Genomic DNA, 27,604 nt, shown 5'->3' on the forward strand with positions numbered 1-27,604 from the left:
AAAAAGCGGCCTTTCCTGGAGTAGTCTAGTACATGTTGCTGTGTTTATATTAAGTAGATACATAATTAAAATTGGTAGAGTGACTATTAGTATAGAACTTTTTAGTTATCCAATTTGAAGGAACATAACTCAAATGTACTTTTTAACCAACCTACTCTGTCAGCCATCTTTTTTTTCAGAGTTATTAGTAAGGAATGATATGAACGGATCATTTGCCATCGTTATGCCCTTACCTATATTTTATTCAGTTTAATAATCTAAGAAACGTAATAGCCTGAGGATAGATAGCATAAGGTTAAGAACATGCCTTATCCAGACCAAGATATAATCCATGGATTAGATATTTCTGATCAATTGAGTAATCCAGGCCTGGGTCCGTTTTTGTATCCTAAAATAACTGTCCATGATGAATAATTTCCAAAAGCAATATCTTATGTACTTTACCCCTTTTTATGTCAGTCATCATGGGTAGCCCTAGGCCCCCGTGGAACCCCTCACTTCCCACACTGTCAGTGGCTCGAAATCTCCTTTTTGGTTCCTGCTTCCCACTCCTTCTTTCCCACCTTTTGAAACCCTTTCACTGTGCTCTCTGTAACTTATGGTCCATCGGCAGCAAAATCAGCTCTTTCATCCACCTCCTCCAGAAAGAGTCCCTTAAGTTCTGGGTCTCCTGAGAACCTGTATCTTCCCTGAGGATACTGCTTTGGTGAGGCCCTGTCAAGTGATGGCTGTTTTGCTCCCACAGCCCTCAGACCGGGCTGCCTGTAGGAGGTGTCCTTTTCCTTTTATAGCTGCCTCCTATCTATTCTCCCTCATTTTCCCCAAAAAGCCCAAACTCAGAGTTTCACATTGTAGTCATCTTCCCGCCCCCATTCATTTTGCCTCCTTTTTTGTTGATTTTTGCTTCTGGCTCATTAGCATGATCTCCAATACTACTCCAGCCTTAACCTGGGATGATTCCAGTATCCGGAGACATGATTCTTTCAGCACATGACTCTCAGTTCCTTGAACCCCTCTCCTCCAAGAGTCTTCCTCTACGCTGCCTCATTGCTACAACTTCTTCATGTGCTCAGTTGCGTGCATCTCAAACCATGGCCACCACCTCCTATCTTTGTAGCTTATTCTTTATTCCAGCAATCCTTCGATCCTTTTTGGACCTCTGGTCCATTGATCCTGTCCCCTCGGCTGCCCCTCACACCTCTGATATCCTCTCTTCCCTCTTCACCCAGCCTGGATTTTATGGTCAGTCATTCTTGTCGCTCCCTTGTACACTATTTCCTTGCCCTTCTCGTGTGTCGTCATGCTCATTTGTCATTGGATGGTGTTCAAAGTCATAAGATTGGATGAGATTCCTAAGGAAGTGAGGTCCAAGGACTGAACTCTGTGGGAGACTACAGCCTGAGATGCAGAGTGCGGGCTTTTTAGGGAAAATGAGGAGAAGCTCGCCCAGTCCCACTCAGAGCTCAGGGAAGTCCTGCTCCTCGTCTCCCCTGCCTTGCGTCCATGCAGCCTGTGTCTGGAGAAAATCACTCCGCCAAGCTGATGGACTTTTAAACCAATGGCTGCAAACCTCACATGAGCCCCTCATGCTCCCTGGCAATCACAAAACGTTTTCCTAGTTAATTATTCTCCAGCTCTCCTGGACTGGTGCTTCTCAGTCTGTGTGTGGTGAAGGACCAGTATTATTATTCCCCCACCTCACTGTGAACAAGAAATTACAATAAAATGAATTGAGAAAAGTGAAATTTAAAAAAGACTAAAGTACAAACTCAAATTTTAGAGTTAACAAAAATAAAATTACAATTCAATAAATATACACAGACTAATCATAATGTAAGAAAAGAAGGAATACAATTACAAAAATTGTACGTGTTCATGGCAAGGGTGTGTACAATGCGACAAATCCACTGATCACAGCAGGCACACGTCTTCTCAATGTCTGTACTGTGAAATTGTTTACCATGGACGGGTAATAAACTATGTGCAGAGCAGCCCAGGACGTTGGCACACTTTGAGTAGCACAATCCAAAATGATTTCGAAGATGATTGGTTTTTTTTGTGTTTGTTTTTTACACATCTCCTTTTCTGTTCTGATCCCTTCTCTGCTACCCTCACTTAAAGCTGATTACTTTGCTTCTTACTCCCATGAGAAGATCCAGGCACTCAGAAGAGAACTTTTGCATACTCCATTGCCATGCCTACCTAGCCATCAGCACCTATCTGTCTCCTTATGTGCTGACTCCCTCCTTCACCTGTGGCTGAGCTCTCCACAGCCCGACCTGTCCCGTCTCATTCCCCCGCCCCTTTACTCCTTGCCGGTTCAGGATGTAGCAGGAACAGCTCTCCCCCGGCTCTTTTACATCTTCCGTTTTTTGTTGTCTACTAGAGCATTCCCTTCAGAATGCTGTTATCTCTCTCATCTCAAAAGAAAAGACAAGGCTGCATCAACCTCACCTCTGCCTCCAGTTGCCACCCCTTTCTCTGATTCCCTTAATAGTAAAAATTCCCCAAACTTCTAAGCTCATTGTCCCTAATCCCGCTCCTCTCTTTCTTTCTTGAACTCACTCCAGTCAGACGCTTACCCGCACCACCCCGCCAGAGTTGCCCTTGGTAAGCTCACTTACCAGTGCTAAACTGTGACTCCACAATGCGAAATTCCGCGGGCAGGTCTCAGTTCTCGTCCTGAATCTGTTAGGGGCAGTTAATGCGGTCGACCGCTCATTCCTTCTCCTAGAACCACTTTCTTCCCTTGGCTTCCAGGATTCTGTGCTCCCTTAGTTTTCCCCCTGCCTCTCTGCAGTTCCTTGTGAGCCGTCCTTGCAGATTTCTCTTCTTCTCTCCAAACCTTGACAGGGCAGTGCCACAGAGCTCAGTCCTTGGACCTCCTTTCCTTAGGAGTCTCATCTGAGCTTCCGGCTTGAAACACCGGCTAATGCTGATGAATCTTAATTTTACATCTGAAGGCTTCACCTCTCTCTTCTCTAGACTTAAGTATCCATCTGCATGTTACACATCTCTACCTGGACATGTAATCTCATCTCCAGTATGCCCCACACTGAGCCCTGATCTTCCCTCCCAGGCCTCCTTCCAGAGGCCATCCCCATCTTCATTAATGACGACTCCATCCTTTCAAGTCTCAAAGGCCAAAACTTCCCCCAGCTCGCCGTGTTCCAGCCATTCTGGCTTTGGTATCGTTCTTGAGCACATCAGGCGTGTTCCTGCCTCAAGGCCCCAGCCCTGGCTTTTTCCTAAGATATTTGCATGTCTCACTTGCTCATTTCCTTCAACTCTTTGCTTACACAGCACCTGCTTACTGAGGGCTACCGTCACCATCTGTTTAAAACCAAAATCTCTCCCAGTATCTCCACCCAGAACTTCTGATTGAATTACTTGGCTCAATTTTTTTTCCCCCATAGCATCTGCCACCTTTTAAAATGGTGTAAAATGAATTTATTGTGTTTGTTGTCTTTCTCCCACTGCTGGAATATAAGCTTTAGGGCAGAGATTTGTCTTCAGTGCTGTAGCCCTCAGAGTTAGAACAGCTCTTAACATACAAGTAAATTCTCAATAAATATTTGTTGAATAAATTTTGAAGAAGCCAAATTATAAACTTTGATTCCTGAATATCCATTTCCTTAAGTTTGAAAGTTGAATCTTCTTTTCTATCTTTTCTTTTTGTGTGATAAATGTTCCCAGAACATGAGACTTAATTCCATATTTTTTTCTAAAACTGGATAATAAAAGAGGAGAAAAATAATCTGTATAATGCTTTGCCATGATTGAGTATGTGATTCGATCTTTATTGAGCATGTATTACATGTGCAGTATTGTGGTTGCAAAGATGCAGTCATATTGGGAGCACACTGTGGTGAATTAAAAGTTATAACCATTTGGGGGCCGGCCGAGTGGCTCAGTTGGTTAACAGCTCGCTCAAGGTTTGAGCTCTGAGCAACAGCGGTTTGATTCTCGTCCCGAGCTGAGCAGCCGCTGAGCTGCCAACAGGTGGCAGGATGGCTCAGCTTAAAAAAAAAAGTTATAACCATTTGGAACTCCACAGAGAGGGGGTGTCTGTGCAACATTGTAAATGTATTGTCACTGAATTATTCACTTTAAAAAAAAGGTTAATTTTATATTAAGTGACTTTACCTCAATAAAATTTTTTTTAAGATTATAATATAATTATAAGGGAAAGAGTAACTGAGATATATTGCCTGGAGTGGGTTATGGTGTGAAGTGGAGAATGCCAAAAAAGGTTTTACAGAGAAATGTATGATTGGGTTATGTCTTTAGGGACAAACAGAAGCTTGCCTGGTGGAAAAGTAAGGAAAGATAGTCCATGTATAAGAATACAGAATCAAGGACTATCTTATGTCTCTTTGGCAAACTGCAAAATGTTAAGAGTTCTTGGAATGTAATTTGTAAGAGGAAAAGTGATACCTGTCAAGAATCAAGTAATAAAGTGCCTTGAAGAGCCATGCTAAGGAATTTGGGCTTTATTCTGGAAATGATTTGGACCAAGGCATGGCATTTAACAGGGCAATGACGTCATTGGATTTGCTTCGTAGAAAAGCAACTCTGTTGCTCATGTGGAAAATTGAGTGAAAGTTATTGGAAGAAAATAGAAGAGTGAAATTATTGCAGTAGACCAGGTAAGGGATGAAGAATTTGCAAAACAGTTTACAAAAACACTGGAACACCCTGAGACAGGTATGGTCTACCATTATTAAGTTGGAAAAGCTGAGTTAAGTCTCTAGGATCAGAAAATGTTAAGCCATCGCTGTGCCTGCCACATGAATGATAAATTTAAAATTCTGTTAATTCTACAGGAAAACATTAGAAATCCTTTTTTTTTGGAAGGACCAGAATACACTGTCACTCTTCTACCTTTTACCCACACTGTCATGAGGAATATAACTTTTACCCTTGGAATTTTGCATTGAACAATTTAGAATTCCTTGAAACAAGGAGTTTAAGGAATTTACTGCTAAACTTATCTAAAAAGGCTGTTTTAAACCTTAATCAACGAATCGTGGGGGCGTTTACTGCTATGTTAAAAATATCAATTAAGAGAGTTTGTTAAGGATTTCAACTGAATCCTTAGCCAAGCACTGCTAGGACGTGGGAGGATTACATTAGTCTGGTATCACTCATGTATTCAGTGTGTGGGATCCTTTAATGCTGTCTCTTAACTCTGCATGTTTCCTGTCAGAAATGGGAAAAAGTCTGCATGAGGGATGTACATGGGAAGCGTGTTAAATACACCAATTACCAATTTGGGAATGTAGTAAAAGGGTAGGTCTGGGCAGAATGCTGAAAGAGAAGGCTGCCAGGAGTATCACCTTGAGGAATGACTCATTGGTTTAGTAAATTGCTTCATGTAACTTGTGCCAAATAGACATTGCTTGTGTTATGAGATATACTTCCCTGCCTGGATGCCAGGAAAGGCCCCAGCTGGCTTGGCACTGTGCCATTTGAATTCCATTTTGCTTTCAGGAGATAAGACCAAGTAAACTAGAGATTAAGGAGTTGAGGGAAATGGTAGAGAAAGACAATCATGAGCCCCTCTGAGGTGCAGCCAGCATTGAAATACAAAAGGAAGCTGAATTTGTGAGGGTTTTGGGTGTTTTTTTTTTGGCAACAGAAAACGATTGGGAAGGTAAGTGTGGCTCCATTTTTGTTCATTCAGACTCTACTTTCTGTACTTGGAGTTTTTAAAGCTGGATGCCAGTGTAGGCAGGAAGGTAGTAATAATGCAATTTTAAAATAACTAAAATTATTTTTCTTGCTTTTGGAAAGCAGTGTTTACACTCAGACGTATTAATGAAAATAGCAGTCAAGCTTTGTGCACGCAGCTAAAATTTAACTGTTACGTATCTCGGGGTAAACTACCCATGGTACAGTCATTCAGAACCACTTTCTAGTTATTCAGTACATACATAATGTGGCCCTGTGTGTGCAGTCGTGCGTGAGGAGTTATAAAGAATAAGACAGTGCTTTCCCCTCTCTCCCTCATAGCCAATTTAGTTGTGGAAGTAAGACAAATAATTTTAGAATGGCATTTGATAACTAGCACAAGTAAGCTGGATAGAATAAAAGAAAGAAATCCACTTATTCTGAAGGCTGCCTATGTCATTAAGATGCTATTGGCAATGGGTAATTACCAAAGGAAGCGTAGGGAAGGAAGGGATTTGATCAAAGTTATGTGGTATGAATATGAATCTGTAGGATGTATTGGAAGAGGGAGAGATAGGAAGGAGACAGACCAATTAAAAGACTACCATTCCTCTGATCCAAAAACTTGAATGGTTTCCCAGTACTTCCTGAATTATGCATGGCTTGGTATTATAGCCCCTCCAACGCGGTCATAATATATTTTGGTGTTCTATCGCACTTCTCCCTTTTAAGAAGCTCTAGCTAGGTTGGCCTATTCCCTGTTCCAAAACAAAACAAGAAAGTTGTATGCTTACAAACTTCTTGGCTGATGTGTTTTTTTCCTTTTGTCTAAAATAGCCATCATCTTTACCTATTAAATATTCACTCATTCATTTGTAGGTTGGAACTATTTTAAGGTTTGGGGATTGACTGGTAAGATACAAACTGTTAACTTACATGTAATTAATTGCACAAAGGAATAGTTATAGTTCAGTGTAATAAGCATAGTGACAGAGAAAGGTCTGGAATTGGAGGACCCTCAGGGAGGTGAGGTGTACCTTAACCTTCCCTTAGGGAATTGATAGAAAGGGGAGCTTCCCAGAAGAGGCCACATCTGTCCTAAGCCTTAGGATGAATAGTTTACCTGGCAGGTATAGAATAGAAAAGAAAGTGAGCGAAAAATATTTCAAGCTGAGAAAACAAATTAAGCAAAGGCACTGAACTACAAAATAGGGAATATATCAGGGAAATGCAAGCAATTTGGTGTTCCTAGAATGTAAAGTATGAAGCTGAACGCTTAGATAGGGGCCAGATTGTGGAGAACCTGCTATACTATATGAGGGAGCTTGCCCTGACTCTGTGAGATAGTATAATTGTTTTAAAATACTCTTGGCAGAAGAGTTCTTTGTGGAAAAGTTTATGCAGAAGCCCTGTACAACAGATAAATTCAGAATTACGCTCTGGTTGAAGCAGAGGGATACCTCCCCCTATCACATACACCCACTATATCCTTTTAAAGCTACAGTAGACTTGAACACCATTTAAGCATTCTTTTTTTTTTTTTTTTTTTTTTTAGCTGAGCCATCCTGCTACCTATTGGCAGCTTAGCGGCAGCTCAGCTCGGGCTGGGCATCGAACTGCTGTTGCTCAGAGCTCAAACTCTTGAGCGAGCTCTTAACCAACTGAGCCACTCGGCCAGCCCCTCATTTAAGCATTCTTTAGGGAAGGAAATAACTGAAGATCTTTCTTTTACTTTAATCCTTTAGTGTAATCTTGGTTCCCTTTACTTGGTCATTTTGTTTAATCTGTACGTGCTCAGGTTGAAATTGAAATTAATTTCTGTGTAATTCTAAACAAAATGAAAGGCAATTTTATGAAACATATGAGGTATACATATATATGTGTATATATAAATGGTTTCTAAGTAAGTTGATTTACTTGTGCATGTTGCTCTTTCATTGTCATGGATGGTTTGGAGCTCACAAAGAGGACTGGGAATCAGAGAGCCAGTTTAACTTTGTGATTAAGCAAACCTTAGATACCTGAGAAGACATTTACTCCTTGCTGTGTTCCACTTTCCTCACCTGAAATGGAATGCATTAAAGTGCTTGATGCACACCCCACCCCACCCCCACTTGGGGAAAAAGAGGACTCAGAAGCACACTGCAAGGCCGAAGAGTCTAAAAAAACAAATTCCTCTTATGTTATAGAACCTGGAATATATACAAATGTTAAAGACTACTTCAGCACAAACAATAAATGTGAACTAGTAAACTAAATTAGGACAAGCAGAATGGACAAAATTGCTTTTCTAAAATTGACTTTCTAAAAGTGATTTTCTTTGGCTGTGTACTCAAGATTTGTGAACTCCAGCTTTGTTTGAAAATACTTGAAATATGATCCCTTTAATTTCCAAGGAGCAGATTAATACCTTTTAAAAAATATTTTAGGTAAGAAGCAGTCAATAGTGTTGTAAATGTAAAATATTCATAAGAATAAAAGTCAACACTATTCTCCCACACATTCCATGTCAGAGGTAAAATACCCTAACCTGTAGGAGTGATACTTTGAATGAAACCTTTGATTACATTTTAAGTTACAATAATAGAAAATGAAGAGTCTACATTAAAACTTTGAGGAAATAATTGTGAGTGAATTTTAGGTCCAAATAATAAGTTTGATATATTGTATTTATCCTCTCCATAGACATGGTAGAGAAAAAGTATGTGATAATAGAAGCCATTTCTTACTTTTTCCCGAATATATTTATAAATTTCCATAGAAAAGATCATAGGTCATTCCCTCCTATAATATCAAAAATAACTACCACCTTTTTTTCTTTATGGCTTAGGCCTTCATTATTCCACATAATTGGCATTTTTAGAACTATGAGCAAAATAGTTATGTTTATTTAGGTTCATCTGTTTGTTCAAAGATACAAACTATTATTTTCCCCAAATTTACCCCCATTTTTTCTACTTTTAAGGCAGGTAGAGGATACATTTTTGCCTTTCTTACTAGGAAGGAGTTATTTAACCTCTCCGTGCTACTCTTTTAATTATTTAAGTAGAGATAATATAATTTTCATCCTGAAGGGGATGGATGACTTAGATTACTATTTGTAAAGTTTTATATTACAGAGTGCTTTAGGACGAGTCTGTATCTTTATTGGTGCTTTTATTTGGCCTCCTTATTTTTTAGAATTTACCTTTCTTAATTTTCTACCTTTTGGTTTTTCAGTGTGCAAGCAGTAGCCTTAGTGATGGTAATGAGAAAATGCGGAATTTAGGCGCCTATAAGGAGTGAAAATTTTCAGTCCATTATGAAGACATTAAGGGCTTTGCTCTTCAGATTCTCGGCAACGCGAAGAGAGCTTCCCTTACTATCATCCCCTTGACCCCAGTCACAGGAGTTGGATTACTGGGGCAAAGCAGCAGGCATATCCGCTTACGCCTGCATGTATCCCAGCTTTTCTGGATCAGTTGATGTGATATGTGTCCATTGCAATCATTTGTAGAAATAAATTATTCCTCATCTGTAAAAGGGGCATAATAATAATGGCTCTCTCATGATGTCACACATGTAAATCCCTTAGCCTTGCACATAGTAGTAAGAACTCAGTGCTAGTCATTATTACTGAAATGTGTTGACATTTCAATATTGGAGCCATAAGAAATTAGAAACAATGATTAATTACTGATATATTTTGCCAAACTAAGATGCTACCAATACCATTCCTAGTTTTGATAAAGGTGACTAAAGTCTCGTTGTGAAAGGAATTTAGAGCCATCCCATTACTCTACAAGGATAATCTGTAAGTTTTAAAATACTTATTGGCATTAGAGATCTTTTGTACCATTCATAGCCCTCATACCACATATACAAACAACACTTGATATGTTTCTGAAATTATGCCAGAAAAAAATATTTTTTAGGGTTTTACAAGCTAATCTCACTTTTAGAAAAAAATATGCCATTTTTATGTATCTATTTCAGTTTCCACTAAAAATATGTTTTATTAACTATCTCTAAATGCTTAATTCTAAAATTGAGGAAAAGTTGGGTGAATCCACTACTTTTATCTAATAAAACCTTCTTTTATGAGAATTTGGGAGCTAAATCTTTCTGGTTGACTTTTATTTCCATTTACCTTGTTGAGCGTTTGGCAGAATTGGAGCTTGTGACCCAGTGTCTGATATAAAAGAATCTTTTATTTGTGTGGGTGTTTTGTTTTGTTTTCCGAGCTCCCAAAGCAGGTACACACCTGGATATGATTTGTCCATACTTCAAGTAAGCTAATTTACATACTCACCTTTCCTGATCTTTCAGTTTTCTTTTTAAAGAAAAGCTTCCTGAAAGGGGGTTGGTAATACCTTACCATTGTATATATTTATGTCTCCATTTCTTCTACTTTGCTCCGATAATTACAACTTCCTGCCTTTATGGACTAACAGCATTATTCAGTCAGAAGGTAGTGATGGCGAGCTCGCTGTTAAGTTTCATCTCTTTTTCTGTTGGTTACCTAGATACCTGTGGAGGGAGGCCAGGAGCAGCCGACAGATCCCACCAAGGGGCGATGCCTGAGGAGAACTGTCAGCGTCCCTTCCGAGGGTCAGTTTCCTGAGTACCCACCAGAGGGCGCCGCTAAACTGGGTAAGCTGATAAAAGGAGAGCAATTCCTTGCTTTTATCCAGTAATTTATGGACTTGTTATTGCGTGGTACTAGAAAACAAAACATCCTGCATTTCCTGTTATGGAAACTCGTTGGACTATCTAGAGTATGTTAACCGAGAGTTAGAGGTCATTAGAAAGTTCTATTCTTTATAACCAAGTGGCAACAAAGTTATTTTACAGAGATAAAATTTATCTGAGCATTGTTAAGTTTGCTGTACAGTTCTAGCAAGTTGGATGATATGTTGTTTCTGAGTTGACTGCTCAGCTTTAAATTTTGAAAGACCATTAGGTGATCTTTTGAAATACTGAGATTCATTGGAGAGCCAGTATTGTGTAGAAAGCGTATTGAGTGGTTTATGTCCTGTTCGCGTAGCTACTGATGCTGTCTAGTATAATGTTACATCAGATAAGGGTAATTTAGCTTACCTAATTTTATATATCCACGTAAGTTATATTCAGGCCTATGGTTGGAGGGGTAACAGAAGAGAGAAATAAGAAAACTCACATGAGCTGTTATACACTAAAGAAATTAATGTCAGTATCAAAGGTGCTCTTTCCCTGTTTCCTACCAAATGTATTCTGTTTCATGTTTTGCATGCTGACCAATGGATATTTAGATAATTAGACAGGTCAGGTAATTTTACAGGAGCATCATTAAGATTAAATGAAATAATGAAAGGGTTTGAAAAGTAAAAAGTGCTTCGTATTGTTGTATTATTATTTACTTAGCCTACCTACACATAGTCATAGACATTTGGTAGGTAGATAAAACAGAACCAGTTATTGTCTCTGTTTTGGTTAATATGGATAATTCTGTGACTTTGGTTGTGTTTTTGAAAATTAGGGTTTGGGGATTTGTTTATTTGTTTTTGCCTTTTTTAAAATTTCTCTTCATATTTTAAATGGAACTTAGAATTCTTGGTCAGAATTTGAATCCTTTATTTCTCTTTTTATCCTGTAACAGTTGTTGCTTTTCTAGAAATTAGTCAGGTTAGCAAACACTTTTCTCCAAAGAGTCATACTTGAAGAATTCAAATTTTCCTCTCATCTTATTTCCATTGTATATCTTCACCATGTGTTGAAACCACTTGAGGTGTTGGCCTAAATTATATTGCAAGCCTGTCTGGGTGTGACCATTGTATAGCCTGTTTATAATTCACATCCAAGTTCTGTGTAAATTGGTCTAGTTCAGAGTCATCTTTCAACTCCTTTACTGTCATTATTCATAAGTTATGTTGCTGACTCTTTGTCACTTCTCTAGGAACCTTTGACAAGCTTTGACCCACAAATGTGAGTTGATTTTGAGAAATTGTAATAGTCTGAAGAAGTATTATAATTTTATAGAAGAGAGAACTATATGGTAAATTATTAAATATCTCCAACATTCCTGGTACTGGTCCAAAGACAAACTCAGATGAGGTGGCCTAGGTGTCTAGTCCAGAGCCAGTCCTCCACCCTCTGTCCTTGACAGCAAGTCTAGTAGCCTTCTTTGACTTATGGCAGTTCATGATCGTTTTTGGAGTGGATGTTCTAAATTAGCACTGAAAGCTATTGCTCATAAATATTAGAGGGGAAAAAGACTACTTTTAGAGTCATTCTTATATGCCAATCTAATATCGAATTAGATAATTATTCTGTTGTTCTATTTTTATCTCCTAGTGATTTGTCTTTAGGCAAAATGTCCTGCTATCAAATATTTAACTGAGTAATTGCTGTATATGTAATATTCTATGCCAGTCCCTAAGAATGAAAAAAGATGTAAGATAAAGTTTCTACCTTTGAGAGATTCTTGTGTAATTAGGAAGATAGATTATTGATGACTGTTCTCAATACATGTTATTATTGTGGTATATTATATATATCGTGTGGCTTTTAGTGATTTTTTTATTTTTTAAAAACCCATTCATTTTTGCAGCAAATGGTTATTATTGACAACTATGTGCCAGACGCTGTTCTAGGCACTTGAGTTATAACAGTGAAAAAATAGACAAAACTCTCTCCCCTTGTAAAGCCTACATTATACTGAGGAGTGACAGACAATAAGCAAGAGTAATAAGTAAAATATATACTGTGCTAGATGGTAATAAATACAAAGACAAAAATAAAGTAAGGGATGGGAACAGAAAATGTCAATGAAGTATGCTTTTAGCTAAGGTGACCAAAGAATGCCTCACTGTTAAGTGACATTTGCGTAAAGATCCAATAAAAGTATGGGGGAGTAAAACATGTGGATACCTGGGGGTGAGGAGTTCCACCCAGGGAAAAACCTAGTATAAAATAGAAATATGTTTGGAGTGTTCCAGGAACAGCATAGTTGCCAGTGAGGCTGGAGTGGAATGAACAAGTGGGGAGTAGTTCATGACGTCATTGAGCTCTCTGGCAAGCAAATCATGAAAGTCTTGTAGGTCATCATAAGGGCTTTGGCTTTTACTCTGTGAGATGGTGAGCCGCTGGCTTGTATTTTGAGAGTAGGGACAGAGGATCGGGAGTGCAGAGACCAACTGGGATGCTTTCGCAATGATCTAGTTCTAGACAAGAGATGCTAGAACTTGGGCCATACTGGTAGTAGTGGAAAGGCTGAGAAGTGACCAGGTTCTGTGTATATTTGAAGGTAAACCAACAGAATTTGCTTGTCAGATTGTATGTGGGAAGTGAGAAACGGAAGAGTGAAGAATTTGTCTAAAGCAACTAGAAAAATGAAGATGTTATTTTTAAAATTGGAAAGACTGTGGGAGAAGCAAGGTGGAAAGTGGGATCAACCAGGGGCTCAGTTTTGGACATGTTAAGTTTGGAGTCTTATTAGACACCCACGTGGAAACATGGGAGTCTGGAAATCAAGGGACTGGCACCGACTAGAGATATAAACTGCAGGCCTTTAGCAAATAGGTGGTGTTCAAAGCCATGAGGTTGAATGTAACCACCAGGGAAATGTGTGTAGGTAGAAGAGAGAAGTCCAAGAAAGACTAAGCCCTCCTGCACCTAGAGGTTCAGAAGAGGAGAAAGCGCTAACTAGCAAAGGACAGATCAGCAAAGCAGGGGCAAAACTCCAGAATTCTGTTTCCAAATAAGTAAGCCAAATGAAGTGTATATGGGGAAGCCCTTCTGGTTTGGGATGGTCCTCACACTGTCCACGCTCTGGATTCTCTTTGTTGTTCTCCAGTAGAGGATCCCCAAGGAGGACTGATCAGATTTTGCAGGTGTAAAAACGTGGCACACATTTTGACTTTAGATATGAGGCAATCAACTATGGAAAAATACCCACTCGTGAAAAACATGTACCTTTCACCCTACTTTAGAGAATTCATAGCAGAAAGGAGCTCTATGAATGTAAAAGGTCTGTGAAGAACTTTCGCGGTGACTGCTAATTTACTGTACATCAGAGATTTCAAACTGGTGAAAAAACTTTTGAGTGTGAAAAGATGGGAAGGCCTATATTTGTGCCTCACACATTGTTCGACATGAGACAGTTCACACTGATGAGAAACCTAATGCATGCAGGGAGCTTAGAAAAGTGTGTACGCAGAGTGTGGGGAATGGGGTTTAAGCACAGAATGTCCTTCTCACTCAGTAGCTCTCAGACTCTTGCACTCAGCAGTTTATAGATTACCCAAGATACTAAAACTTATATTTATGCTGACATTTGACGCAGATCTTGATATCCCAAATTCTTTTCCACTGTAAATGAGATGTTTTCTTAAAGCATATGAACATCACATCTAAAGTACCCATTTCCAGATTTAGAAAACCTAGAAAAAATTATTTTCCCTTGGGGACAACATCCAGATTTTAACTTATTCATAAAAAAAAATTGTTTCCAAATTTAAACCATGTAAAGCATGATTTGCTGAATTTTTCAAAAGGATATTATTCCTTCTGATGATCGGGTCTTTGCATGCAAAGAATACTAGGAGGTATGTAAATTGACCACGTGAATTAAAACTAGTGAATATTCATTTTCAGTGTAAATGTAACCTATATGAATTCAACTTTAAAAAAAAAATCAATCAGATACCTTCCGATAACACTGAAATAGGGGATAGGTGAAAGCTGAACAGTGGACAACATTTTTGTCACGTATACTTTTATGGAAATAGTATGCCTTTGATACATGCTAGCAAGCCTTAGGAAAGAATATACCAAAAGTCTTTTAGTGTCAAAGTTAGCTATCCAAAACTTTCATGTTTATATGTATGTAAATGAAGAAGTCAAACAAAATTTAAAATACCACCACCAAAACAGGAAACCAAATTGGAAAAACATGGAGGAAAAGCCAAACTTGTACCTATGTTTTCCTAACTTTATTGACCTAAGTGATAACAATTTGAGAAAACTCTGAAGAAAATGCATGTTAAAGCAGAATATTCTCTCCAAGGCCTTTCTAAAATTATTATAAAGGAAAACTCTTTTAATCAAAAGTTTTAAAGGATTTTGATTATTCAAACCTTAGCTTTAACCCTTACCATCTCTGTTAAATTAGCCTCAGTTCTAACTTTGTGTATAAACTCATGATGACTAATTTTTAACTTCAAGATATCTATTAGGGGTATCTAGATAATTTATGAAGTATTTTCAAGATGCTAGAATCTTCTATAAAAATATTGGGTGTTAATAATATCGAAGGAAGGGGAAATCTGTGATGAAGATTTAATATTACAAGAAACATCCTTTCATTTTTCAAATAATAGAATTTAAAATGCTAATAAATAATGCCTGTGTAGCACTCAATATGCAGATTGACTATTAAATTTATATGTATGTATATCTATCTTTACCAGAAGCAGATCTTGAACTTTAGGGTAATGTATATAGAAATGATCAAAACATTTATGAAAAAATCAGTAGTCTGCTATTTCTGGCTCTGAAAGTTAGAGCTCAATGGAGCATGCCAACCGTTGGTTTTCTTTGAAATGCCCTAAAAATGTCAAGTCTTGTTTTCCTCTTGTAAAATAAACGATTTCACAATTACCTATAAGCAAGTTCATGCTAAGATAACTATTAGAATATCCAGCCTTTATACTTGTATTTCATCATTCCTAGATTTCAGTGATTTATTTGAGGAAAGTTATTTCAGTAAGACTTATTTCAGTAAGTTATTTGAGGAAAGGCCAAATGAGCTCAAGAATTATCAAAAACATTTTGGAAAATTAAAGTAGAAGACTCTGGAATAATCTCACTTGAGGCTTTTGGTTGAGTATTTTTGAGTTTTCTTAAAAATCATGAGCCAGTATATATTTATTCTTTAAAATCTATGGGATTCTATAAGATACATGTAGTAATACTGATGTTGCTAGTCTAGAAGAATGGGCTTGAGTCTAGGATAAAATAGCCATCCATGTACAGTCAATTCTGCTATAATGCAATGTGTTCCTAAAAATCACTGTACTGTACAAAATTGCTCAATAAAAATCACAAGGCTTATGGGGAAAAAGGGATTGGGGCACTATACTCAAAAACTTGGCTAATGACACAGAAAGATAGGAACTTAGTAAATAGCACATTTTTACATGTGTTAAATGGTGGAGAAATACATAAGTACTACAACAAATATAACACTTGAATGTGAAAAAAATCCTGAAATTCACTTGTGTTAGTGGACATCAGAGGATTTTTATAGTTTATTGTGAAGTGGTGGAAGCAGGGATTTTTGGAAATTGAATAGAACCTTGTTACACCACATGTGGATGGGCATGGCTCATAACACAGGCAGTGAAGGGAGGAAAAGCTGAGTGTGTGTGTGTGTGTGTGTGTGCGCGCGCGCGCGTGTGTGTGTGCATTTTGTGGATTCATATCTGGCTTGGTTCAGCTGAGTGTTCTTTGTGAAAAACACCTGTAAAGTGATAAAAAAAAATTGTGTAATTGTGTCTAATATGGCAATGTGGTGAAACATTCACGTTTTCGGAGCAAGCATTATAACAGAACTGACCTTACTACCAACCAGATTTGATCAGGTTTGTCCATTAGAAAGAAGTAGTTTGCATTTGTTAGCCAATTGAATTCGAAAGTGTGTGTTACTTTTGAAAACACTCCTAAATTCCTTTTGAAAGTTAGTTATTTAGAACTCAGAAATAGTATGAATAAGGTAAAAACTAGCACTTTAGTTTGCAAGCTAACTTACTAAAGCCGATTTCTATTTTACTCTTATGAGCTAGATTTAGATTAGCAGCAGTGAAAACATATTTTTCTACAAGGATGTCAGTTCTCAGTTCTAAGTCAAGGTACCAGACACATTGCCTTCTAACTTGTAAGTGGAAGTTAGGGTTCCTGATGTGCTCTTCTGTCCTCCTCCCCATCCTCATCCTGGCACGGTAGAGATTCGTCCCCTTCTGCGAAAGCTGGTTCCAAGGCAGCGCTGCCCCTCTGGTTGTGCAAATTATGCATCGTCCACCAACAAGAGGCCCTGTCATTGTGTCATTGTTCATTTGTAGTTATTTCATAAAATTTCCAGCAGATGGCAGTCAAGTGTCTTAAAGGGTTCCTTGTCTGGTTCATTAAGTCACTTGTTTGCATTATTGTGAGGGTTGCTGTAAAGCCTGAAGACCTGGGGAAAGAGAAGCCACAAAGGAAGCCAACGTTTGCCTGTGGGCCAGCTACTGCCAGGCTTACAAAGCTGTATCGCATGTCTTAATATTTAAGTTAGTCTAACAAACTTTTTTTTTTAACAAAANGCTCCATGTGGACATGATTTCTAAACTGAATTGAATTCCCAGGTAAGTATCTGTCAGGTAATAGAAGGAGTGAATCAAGGACAAGACGACAAATCCCCAGGGAATCCATGAAGGAAGTCCCAGGATGGCAGCCGTGTAGCTGGCTGAGGTCATCCCACCCAAACTGGGTTAAGAGGATGGAAGGCTTTTAGGGCCTGGTGTTATAAGAATATTATTTAGAAATGTTGCGATACATACCAAAAGGAAAAGCTAAAAATTAAAAAGCAGGGTGCCTTTGATGGGGTGGGTTATGGGGCTGCAAGTTTATGTTAGCTGGTTTGATTTTAAAGATGGTGGATTTTTTTTCACAGTGCACATAGATTGCCTTGCTAAAGTAATATGTAATTGAAGGATAAAGTAATGTGTAATTTAAGCAAACAGCCTTCTGAACGTGTAAAATCAGCATGATAGTTACTACTTCACAGGGTTGAGGAAAATGAGATATTAAAATTAAGTTCCCCAGCAAAGTTGTAGGTTCTCATTAAATGTTAGTTTCTCTCTCTCTCTCTCTCTCTCTCTCTGCCGGTTTTGCTGTACTTTCTGTAAGAAAAAAATATCTTAAGTTCCAAACAATCATACATTAAAAACCCCATCTAATTTTTAATTAGAGTACTATAATTTCAGACTTTAAATACTAATTATGCATAGTTTAATAGATTATGACAAACATTCTCACGATGCCAAACTTTTGGTGAGAACATCTCTTTTCATTAAAAAAAGGTCACAGATAGCAAAAATGTAATCAGAAATGAAGTGCACACCAAAAAATTACTTTGACTTTTGATGAAATTTTTTTCCTTCAGCCACTTTGCATGTACTTCTATCACAAAACAGGAAAATCTATCTCCAGCAATATTTAGATCAGCATTTATTTTATTAGATATTCAATAAATCTTGGTTGACTATATTGTTGATTAAATTGCCTTAAGTTATCAGTCATATGTCTCTAGAAAATATAAATGTTGTTGAATGTTAAAATGAAAGCACTAGTTTGTTTACAGTTCCACTTTATTGCAGCATTATTATCAGGTGGCTAGAAAGCCCTGCGCAAATCTTTTCTCAAAATTGTTTGATTGGATAAGTTCAGAAAATTGGGTAAATAGTAGCCCATAATATGAGGATTATTAAGTAATGTGTTGTTTGAATGTTGCTGCTTGGACTAAGATGCTGCAAGCTACGGTCCTGTATACCTACTGGGAAATTATTTCACAAAAGCATTCCTTTTGCACCTCTCCTTGGGTAATTTATAATGTCAGCATTTTCTTATCAAGGCATCTATGGTTATAGTATAGGGTCTTTAGTGTCTTATTTCAAATATTCGCTGCAGATGGAACAAAAGACTGAATGGTATTCTTGGTAAGAGGAACATTTTTTGACAAAGTTACAGACTTTTTCACATGATTATAGTTTCACTGGGATGTATTTTGGACCATGCAGTGAACACATTAAAAGTGTTCCCTGGTAAAAGAATCAAACATTTCTATAAATGAAAGGAAAAGGAAAAGATTTCAGATAATCTGAAGTGATAATAGCTTGTGAATCCTGGTAAATGAAGACATTGTAAAGATATTTATAGCAAAGAGGTAAGCTTTTTGAATGATGAAATATAAAAATTGTTCTCATTTTCTTTTGGTTCCCCCACCCCCTTTGTTGTTATAGGCCTCCTTCCCCAAACACGCAGAATACCACTTTTATTTTACTCCACAAATTCTTGCACAGTGGTGTGTACCAGGTATTGTTCTAAGCATTTTGCAAATATTTACTCCCTTAACCCTATGAACTAGGTACAATTATTATCCCTGTTTGTTTTTTAATATTTAAAGAAACTGAGGCAATGCTTTTCCAAAACTCTGCAAATAGTAAATGGCACAGCTGGTATCTGAACCTGGTAACCTGGCCCAAAAGCCAGTCCTCCTACCCACAATGATCTTCCACCTGCTTGGAGTAGTAAGCAAAAGGCAGAGCTCTATACTCTGGGTCCTGTGACACCCACAGTGCTTATATCCCTCTACCCTTACAAAAATAAATTCATTAGTAAAGTTGTCTGTTTTACTGTTATTTAGTGTAAAACAATGTGTTGTCATCTCTTCAAAAATATAAAAACAGAATACATAGGTTTTTGTTGCTGTTGGCATTCATAGGAAAAACTGTGATGAATGAAATTCTGTTTACTGAAGATACAACTTTGTGCATCGTTTAGAGAACTTCTTTACAAAGAACGTGCTTGGCACTTAATAAGCACTCAATATTGAGTCCAATTAAACACCGAACAAGAATGCACAATATACTGTCAGCATTTTCCAATTTGTATTCTATTTAACTTCATGTTTTACATGATGTAAAATTTAAAATACGCATCATATAGTTTTAAAAAGTGTTCAGTGTTTTGTAGGGGAAAATTTTAATTATGCAACAACTGATGGTACAAGGATAAGTGTATGGTCCATAATAATAAAATTTTACAAATTCAAGCCTAAATGTCTCTAAGGACAAAACTATATTNAGATTTGACCCCTGGCAGTCTGCCTTCCAGATCTGTGCTCTTGACCACTATGTTATATTGCACATATGAGTAGGACTTACGAGGCAGTGCACCGTAAATAGCATACACGGTCATAATGTTGTCTGTCCTCACCAAAATTACTATGTAACTACATAGGGAGCATGAGAGAATAGGCAGTGTGTATACACCTCGTGGGATAGTGATGGAGGAGGAAAGGATCAAATTCTCATCTTCCTTAGTGGAAAGTCAATAGATAATGTCTAAAATGGAAAAATAAAAAAAATATCAATACAACCATATTATTTAAGACTTGATGGTAACTACCGAAAGGATTGGCCAAGAAAGATAAAAGTAGTTGTTTCTGGGGAAGGAAAAGTGTTAGCAGAGGAGGGCTGGGGATTGCTGGGGTTTTGTTTTTGGTTTTGTTTTTAACAAGTCTTATAAAATCAGTAGACTCTATGTATGTGCATATATTACTTTATTAATATGTGAAAACTTTCAAAATAGGAAAAGGCATCTACAGTTCATAAAAAAGAAAATTAAAATGCCACTGAAACACAAGAAAAAGATATCCTGCCTCATTTATAATTAATAAAAGCAAATTAAAGCTACAGCGAGCTGCTGATTTTTACCTAAGAGATTAGCAGAGATAAAGGTGTGCTGGACGGATAGGAGGAAACAAGCATTCTAGTCCATTCATCTGCAGGATGCACTTTGGCAAAAGTATCCGTCCTCTTGGCTCCTGAGGCAGCCTGCTTCTGCAGTCCTACAGGTCTCCTCACACGGCCATCGCGTCGTTCTTTATAATAACACAAGAGCAGACAACCCAGATGTCCATCCATAGAAGCCTATTGAAATAAATTATGTTAAATCCCTATAATGGGCTACTGTGTACCTATGCAAAAGAGAGAAGCTCCGTGTATAATAATTTGGAACAATTTTCAAGATGCATTGTTAAAGGGGGAAAGCAGGTGCAGAAATATGTGTGTGTACCATGATTTGTGTAAAAAATGCCACATGCATATAAGCGCGTGTGTGTGCCCATGTGTGTGTGTGTGTGCGCGTGTGTGCGTGTGTGTAACACTAGACCTGTGTAGAAGAAGCCGTTAGCAGTGCTTGCTTCTATGAGAAAGCTGGAGACCTGGGGTAGGAGGGCGATTAACTTTTCATTATATAACTTCTTAACCTTTTAACTTTTAATCAAATGAATGAGTTAATAGTCCTAACTAATGATAATGGCAATAATACTAATACCAATAGTTAGGAGGAAGAGAAAGAGAAGAAAAGGAAGAAGCCTGCCTGTACTGAAGATGCATTTCAGTTTTTTATGATGTATTTCAAAAACAGGGGCAACAATGAACTAAATTCTGAGAGAATTAACTGGAAGGCAGGTATATTAGGTTGATGCCATCCGGTGGCTTTCACATTACTAAATATACTGCTTTAAAAATTAGCTAAGTTTCTTCTCACTCTCCGGTCATTAATTTATAGCAGGATATTAAGTTAGCCATTAAAACAGCTTAGTTTTTATTTACCTGCAGTAAAGAAGAGAAATTGAATCTGACTAAAAAAGACAAAAAACTTCTTGACATTTTTATATTAGATGGTTATAATCTAATAGACTATTAAAGCAACCTCTATTGGATATTTCAGGAATGTTAAAAAGGGTATTTTCTTCTTTTTGCCTCTTTGTTAAATACTACATAGCTGACTTAATGCTGGGGAACACATTTTCTGTGGTCATAAATGCTGTGCCTGTGATTCCATCTACCATGGAATCAGTGAGATAACAGAATAGGTGTTAATGTTTCTCATTTAGCTCGGACAGGTTTAAATCAACCCAATAAAGAAATTTGAGGTGTGACATCTTAGGAAGCATCCTGTCTCTATATCTCATTACTCATTTGTTTTTTTCCATTTTTACTTGTACAGTTTGGCGAATTCCTTTCTTCTAACGTACAGTCATAATTCACCTTTCTGTTACATGATGAAGGTAGAAACACAGAGGTAGAGTTGTTTATAAAGCATCTTGACTTATCTTTGAGGCTTCGTCTAGGCCCTTGACTGCCATTGAACCTTTTCCAAAAGGAAAAATATATGACTCAGATAAGTTGAGCAAAGTTAGCTAAACATTCCTTACTTTAGTTCTCTGTCTCTCTATCTGTCTCTATCTCTATCTCTGTATCTCTGTCTTTATCTCTCTATCTCTGTCTCTATCTCTGTATCTCTCTGTCTCTGTCTCTATCTCTGTCTCTATCTGCCTTTGTCTCTGTCTCTATCTCTCTCTATCTCAGTCTCTGTCTCTCTCTCTGTTTCTGTCTCTGGAGTCCAGGATTGGCTAAGCTGTTTATTACCAAATCCTTTTCAGTTTATATTTCAAACAGAAGGATTTTATGAATCAGATTGGTGGAAAATCTGGTTGAGTTTGTGTCCAAAACAGACTGGAGCCACCTCCAGGGATGAAGCGAATTGTGTTATGACCCGCTCGGCACCCACCTGCCCTGGGATTTCTATAGTAACAACATTTAAGAAAGGAAGCGCTCAAGTGTCTCAGAAAACTGTGTTCACTGGATTCTTCTGATTACTTTCTTTCTCTGAAATTTACAGCCTATTCTCTTTCCTGTTGTCTTCAGAAATTAACATGTTCACATTAACTTTTTTCACATTTTAATTGATATTAAATATAGCACAATAGGAAATTTCCATTTCTTTTTTTTTTTTCTGCTTACAAAATAATTCTTATTTTGTCTTAGTTTGGTATGTTCTAACTCTAGAGAGTAGAGAGTAACATAGGAAAAATTCAAGGTAGAAAAGAGTGAAAAGAACATGAATTCATAGGATAGGAAGGAAATGAAAGAGCACTGGCAATAAGGAGAGATTATTATTTTATCTCAGTTCATTTTTTTCCACTTAAAGGCCTTTAGATTTTTTTCCCTCTCACTGTAATCAGAGTAGTGACATCTAAGAGTCAAAAACATATTCAAGCAAATCTTTTGTAATTAATTTTTTAAAGTAAGAATTGTAGAGAAGTACTTAGATGTGTGTATTAGGAACCAAATAAGCTAGTGAAGGAGCCAATTAAAGAATACATTGGGTGTAAATGACAGTAAGAGGAGAGAGAACAATACATCGAAAAGCAGAATATCATTGGCAGTGCACATAACAATTAGATTAAAATAGCCCTGGCGTAGCCACTAAAAGTGCAACAGTTCCACAATGGTAGATAAGCCCCCCAAAAAGAAACTGTGTGCAGAACAGGAGTGAGGAGGAAATTTGGCCTCTTCTAATAATGTTTGGCATCAGTGATGTAGCAATAGGATTATAGGTAAAAGATGAGCTTTTATAACTAAATGTGTTACTTTGGTTAGTAAATTATTGTAGAACTATACTGATATTTTCATTATCTTTCCCAGGGCTTAGCAATGAATTTAACTGCTCCGTTGTATTTATGTCTAAGTAATACACTCAGGTATAGTGTTTGTCTTAGCTCAGGCTGCTATACTGCACTACCACGGGCTGGGGGCTTAAACAACAAACAGTCACCTCTTACAGTTCTGGGGGCTGGGAAGTCCAAGGTTGGGTGCCTGCTGAGGGCCCTCTTCCAGTTGCAGACTGCCAACTCCTTGTCTCCTCATATGGTAGAAAGAAGGCATGGAAGCTCTGGGGTCCCTTTTATAAGGGCACTAATCCCATTCATGAGGGCTCCACCCTTGTGACCTAATTACCTGCTAAAGGCCCCGCCTCCTAACACCGTCACGTTGGGGATTAGGATTGCAACACATGAATTTTGGAGGGACACCAACATGTAGTCCATTGCAGTGCTATTGTCCTTTTTAATTGACATAGCAATTTAAAGAAAAATTAATCTTGTGGAGTCTCATGTGCCCATATTAAGGCTGGTTCATGCATTTTCCACATTCAAAATGGTGAACCATTAATCAAACAAAGGTATGTTGTATCAGGGAATAAGAATAGATGAACATTTTCATTAGCAGAAATTTACCTCCCTCTTATTCTTTGTTAGTAAGCGAAATTCATGAATGGGTTTTTAGAATAAATGTCATTAGACTCTAAGAAGTCATCCTTTGGTATATATTTGTCTTTCAAAAAGTATACTGTTTCCACTTTATTGGTAATAATGCCATGTTACTTCAGAATTGGTGATTGTACCAAAGGTTTATGTCTCTGAAAAAAATATCTAATAAATTCTGTTTTTCTCACTATAATCATTTTTCTTCCCTCCATTTTCTCTATTTTGCCTTTTTACCCAGTGGACTTTTGGTCATAGGATTAAGTTATAGGTCTTCTTTCTAGGGACAGTCAAAGGCAAAGCATTATCCCTATGGGGCAAACTAAGATGCCATCATATAGATGTTGTAAGGCCCTTACCGAAGGACCAGTTTGATGTAGTAACATTGTCCAGGTAAATCGTATAATCTCATTCTAACCAACATTTCTTCTCTATTTTGAGTGAAACTTAAAGATTATCAAACTCTTTTTAAAATCCTAGTATTTGCATATATCCAAGTTTAGTTGCTGCCATTGAGGGCCTCTTAAATAGCTTTTTAAAAGCACACTATAATTTAGTATCTATTTAAATTAGCAGGAGCATTCTTGAGGCTAGGAAGTCTTTTTAAATTAAAAAGTAAGTATCAGAAATCAATACCATGGAGACTATAATTAATAACAACATAGTCTGTTATTGAATCTAAAGGCATAATTGGCAGGAAGACAACTTGTTCTTGTAGCTAGAAAACAGTATAGAAAACCCAACAAGAATATACAACACAAAATCCAAAGGAAGAGCGAAGCGAATGCCTGGTGTAGTTGGTTGATGGTGGCTCCAAAAAGGCATGTTTCCTTCCTAATGTCAGAACCTATGACTCTGACCTGCTTTGGAAAAAGAGTCTTTGCAGAAGTAACTAAATTCAGGATCTTGAGATGAGACCACCCTGGATTATCTGAATGGGTCTTAAATCCAATGACAAACGTCCTTATAAGACACAGAGTTGAGAAGACCAAGAGCAGGAGAGGCCTCGTGAAGCAGAAGCAGAGCTTGGACTTACGTAGATGCGAGCCAAGGAACGCCCGAAGCTAGCAGGACCCGGGGAAAGCCAGGAAGGGGTCTCTCCTACGCCATTCGCGGGGAAGGACAGTTCTGCCTGCGCCTTCAATTTGGACTTCTGGCCTCCAGAAAACTATGAGAGATACATTTCTGTTGTTTTTAAGCCACTCAGTTTGTGGTAATTTGCAACAGCAGCTCTAGGAAACTAATACAGATGGTTATTTTTTTTTTTGATAAATTTAATAAATTCTTGAATAGTTAGTATGCTGTACAAACTTTATCTCATCTCCTATCATTTTTTTTTTTTTAGGATAGAGTACCATGAAATGGTTCATTTTAAGTGTGAGTCTCTGATTCTTTCTATTTCTTACTCTTGCTGATTGCCACCTCAGATTTACCTCTTTATTTTTAGAATAAAAGTAAAGAATAGTCACACATGTAAGAAACATGAAGCGAGCCCAGGCGGACATAATGCAGAGGTCTGGATGTGCACCATCTCACCTACTCCTGGCAGTGGTCCTGTGAGACGGGTGCAGCTATTACCCTCATTTTATAGCTCGAGGACTGAGGCCGCCCAAGTGGCAGAACCAGCAGTCAAACCCAGATCTGTATGACTTCACGTCCACCCTGTCACGGTGCTTCCGCATCGCTCTGTCCAAATCGCAGTTATCCACTGGCTACTCCTGGTTCAAGAATGACTTAAACACTGGCAGGCAGCTGTGCGCCCTTGCCTCCTCTTTCTAGCTGTCCCCAACTAAATTTTGATCTTGATTCAAAGCCCTGCAGAGGGACTAACTTAGCAACTTACTCCGCTGTATGGAGTTAATTTTTCATTCATCAAGTATGTATTTTTTAAATGCCTATTATGTGCCACAGACTGTTCTGGCCTGTGTGAACAAAGTATTGAAAATGCTGCAGGCAGCAGTATAAACAAAAGCTGCCGCCTTCATGGAGCTTACATTCTGGGAGGAGTACAGCCCTACGATGTGTCATATGGTGCCTGATGCGATGGAGGAGAAAGCGGTAGGGTGGAGGGTAAAGGAGCTAGAGAGGGCTGTGGGTAAAGAAGGGAAAAGACCATTATTCTATCTGAGATGATCAGGGAAAGCCTCCCTAGTTAAGGGACCTTTGGGGAAGACCTGAAGGAACATTTCCCAGAACTGCAAGTGATGAGTTTCCAGTTTAAAAAAGGGTCTCTCAAGCGCTCAGCTTAATGAACAAAGACAGACCCACTTTAAGGCACCTCTTCAGGAAATTTCAGAACATCTGTTTTGAGGAGAGCCTCCTAAAAATGTTCAGAATAAAAAATACTGTATATAGGGGCCGGCCGAGTGGTTAAGAGCTCGCTCAAGAGCATGAGTTCTGGGCCGGCCGAGTGGCGCGATGGTTGGAGCTGGCTTGGGATGCCGGAGGGCCCCGTTTCGGATCCCACATATGAGGGCCAGTGACACTTGCCCTCTATGGCTGACATGCTGGACAACAGCTCGACCTGGAGCTGGGCTGCGGTGGGTCGCCGGCGACGGCGTGAGCTGTAGCCCCTGTGGCAGTGAGTTGCCGTGGGCTGTCATGTGTGGCCAGCAGCCGCAGTGAGCGGCCAGCNTCTAAGGCTAGCAGACATCTGGAGAAAAGCCTTTAGTATGAAAGAGAAAAACCAAAAGAAACAAACAAAATAAACTTGGAGGAACAGAGACCAGCAAGGAACAGAACACGTAAAAAAAAAAATCACTTAAAGAAGATATGGTTCATTTATACAATGGAATACTACACAACTGTAAAAGATGAAATAGTGCCATTTGCAACAATATGGATGGATCTTGAGAATATTATGCTAAGCAAAATAAGTCAGACAGAAACAGTCAAGAACCATGACATGATTTCAGTCATGTGGGATATAAAACTGAAAGCAACAAATGAACAAACAAGATAAACCAAAAAAACCTCATAGACACAGACAACAGTATGGGGGTTACCAGAGGGGGAGGGGGAGATAGAAAAGGGTAAAAGGAGCCAAATATATGGTGATGGAAGGAGACTTGACTTTGGGTGGTGAGCGTACAATGAAATATACAGACGATGTATTATAGAATTGTACACTTGAAACCTATGTCATTTTATTAACCTGTGTCACTCTAATAAATTTAATAAAAATTTTAAAAATCATCCCTATCCTCAGATGAAATATTATCCAGATAAAGTGAGACAAGATCTGAGTGTTATACAAAGCCAAAGAGCTTCTCTGTAGTCAAAAAAAGTTTTTAACAGAAATAAAACTCAATAGAAGTGTTCAAAGATAAAAAGAAGCGAATGTCCCAGAAAGTAGAGGGGGAAAAAATGATAAAATAATTAGAGTACCAGTCTAGGATGTCCAACATCAAAACAGTAAGTTCCAGAAAAAGAAAGACAAGAGGAGATCACTGGCAAAGTAACTCAAGAAAATTTCCCACAATTGAGGGATATGAGTTTCCAGATTGTAGGGCTTAGCGAGTGCCTGGGACAAGGCACATTTCCAGGAAACTTCAGCTTGTCTCTGGTGACAAAGAATATTACAAACTTCCAAAGAAAGGAAAAACAGATTACATCCTAAGGATCAGAAACTAGAATGGCTTCGCACTTCCCATCAGCAAGACCAGAAGCTAGAAAACAATGAGGAATACCCTCAAACTTCTGAGAATTCTATAACTAGCTGTAAACCATTCATCATCACACATGAGGATAAAATATATTTTCAGACATGCAAGATTTTTAAAAATTACCTCCTGCACATCATTTCTCTTCAAACTAATGAAATATATTCTTCACCAGGAATGAGCAGGACGTGGGATATATGCGTCGGATAGGAGACCCAGCCCAGGAGAGGCAGAGGGAGCCCTCAGGAGAACACTATAGGAAGAATGGAGTTTGAACAGCTGTAGAACGAAGACAACTGGTTCGGGTTGGAGCAGTCAGAAGGCTACAGTGAGGACTTCTCCAAGAAGACAAAAGTGATGTAACAATAAATTTAAACAA

The 27,604-nt window shown here is 38.1% G+C and overlaps 1 protein-coding gene and 1 long non-coding RNA gene across 3 annotated transcripts in view; one reads left to right on the top strand and one right to left on the bottom strand.

The window, feature by feature from the left end:
• RASAL2 (RAS protein activator like 2) overlaps positions 1-27,604 on the top strand; it is a 291,558-nt gene that overhangs the window by 142,065 nt on the left and 121,889 nt on the right. For both annotated transcript variants that reach the window (XM_019646444.1, XM_019646436.1), the window contains exon 3: positions 10,179-10,305. In XM_019646444.1, coding sequence (XP_019501989.1) covers positions 10,179-10,305 — 127 coding nt within the window. The remainder of the gene's footprint in view (positions 1-10,178; positions 10,306-27,604) is intronic.
• The window catches only part of LOC109384836 (uncharacterized), a 22,310-nt gene continuing 14,245 nt past the window's right edge, over positions 19,540-27,604 (bottom strand). The window contains exons 2-3 of the long non-coding RNA XR_002124497.1: positions 24,600-24,731; positions 19,540-20,381 (exon numbers count right to left, since the gene is read on the bottom strand). This is a non-coding gene — a long non-coding RNA (uncharacterized LOC109384836). The remainder of the gene's footprint in view (positions 20,382-24,599; positions 24,732-27,604) is intronic.

Source organism: Hipposideros armiger, unplaced genomic scaffold (genome assembly GCF_001890085.2).
Source record: "Hipposideros armiger isolate ML-2016 unplaced genomic scaffold, ASM189008v1 scaffold_6, whole genome shotgun sequence".
Taxonomy (NCBI): Eukaryota; Metazoa; Chordata; class Mammalia; order Chiroptera; family Hipposideridae; genus Hipposideros; species Hipposideros armiger.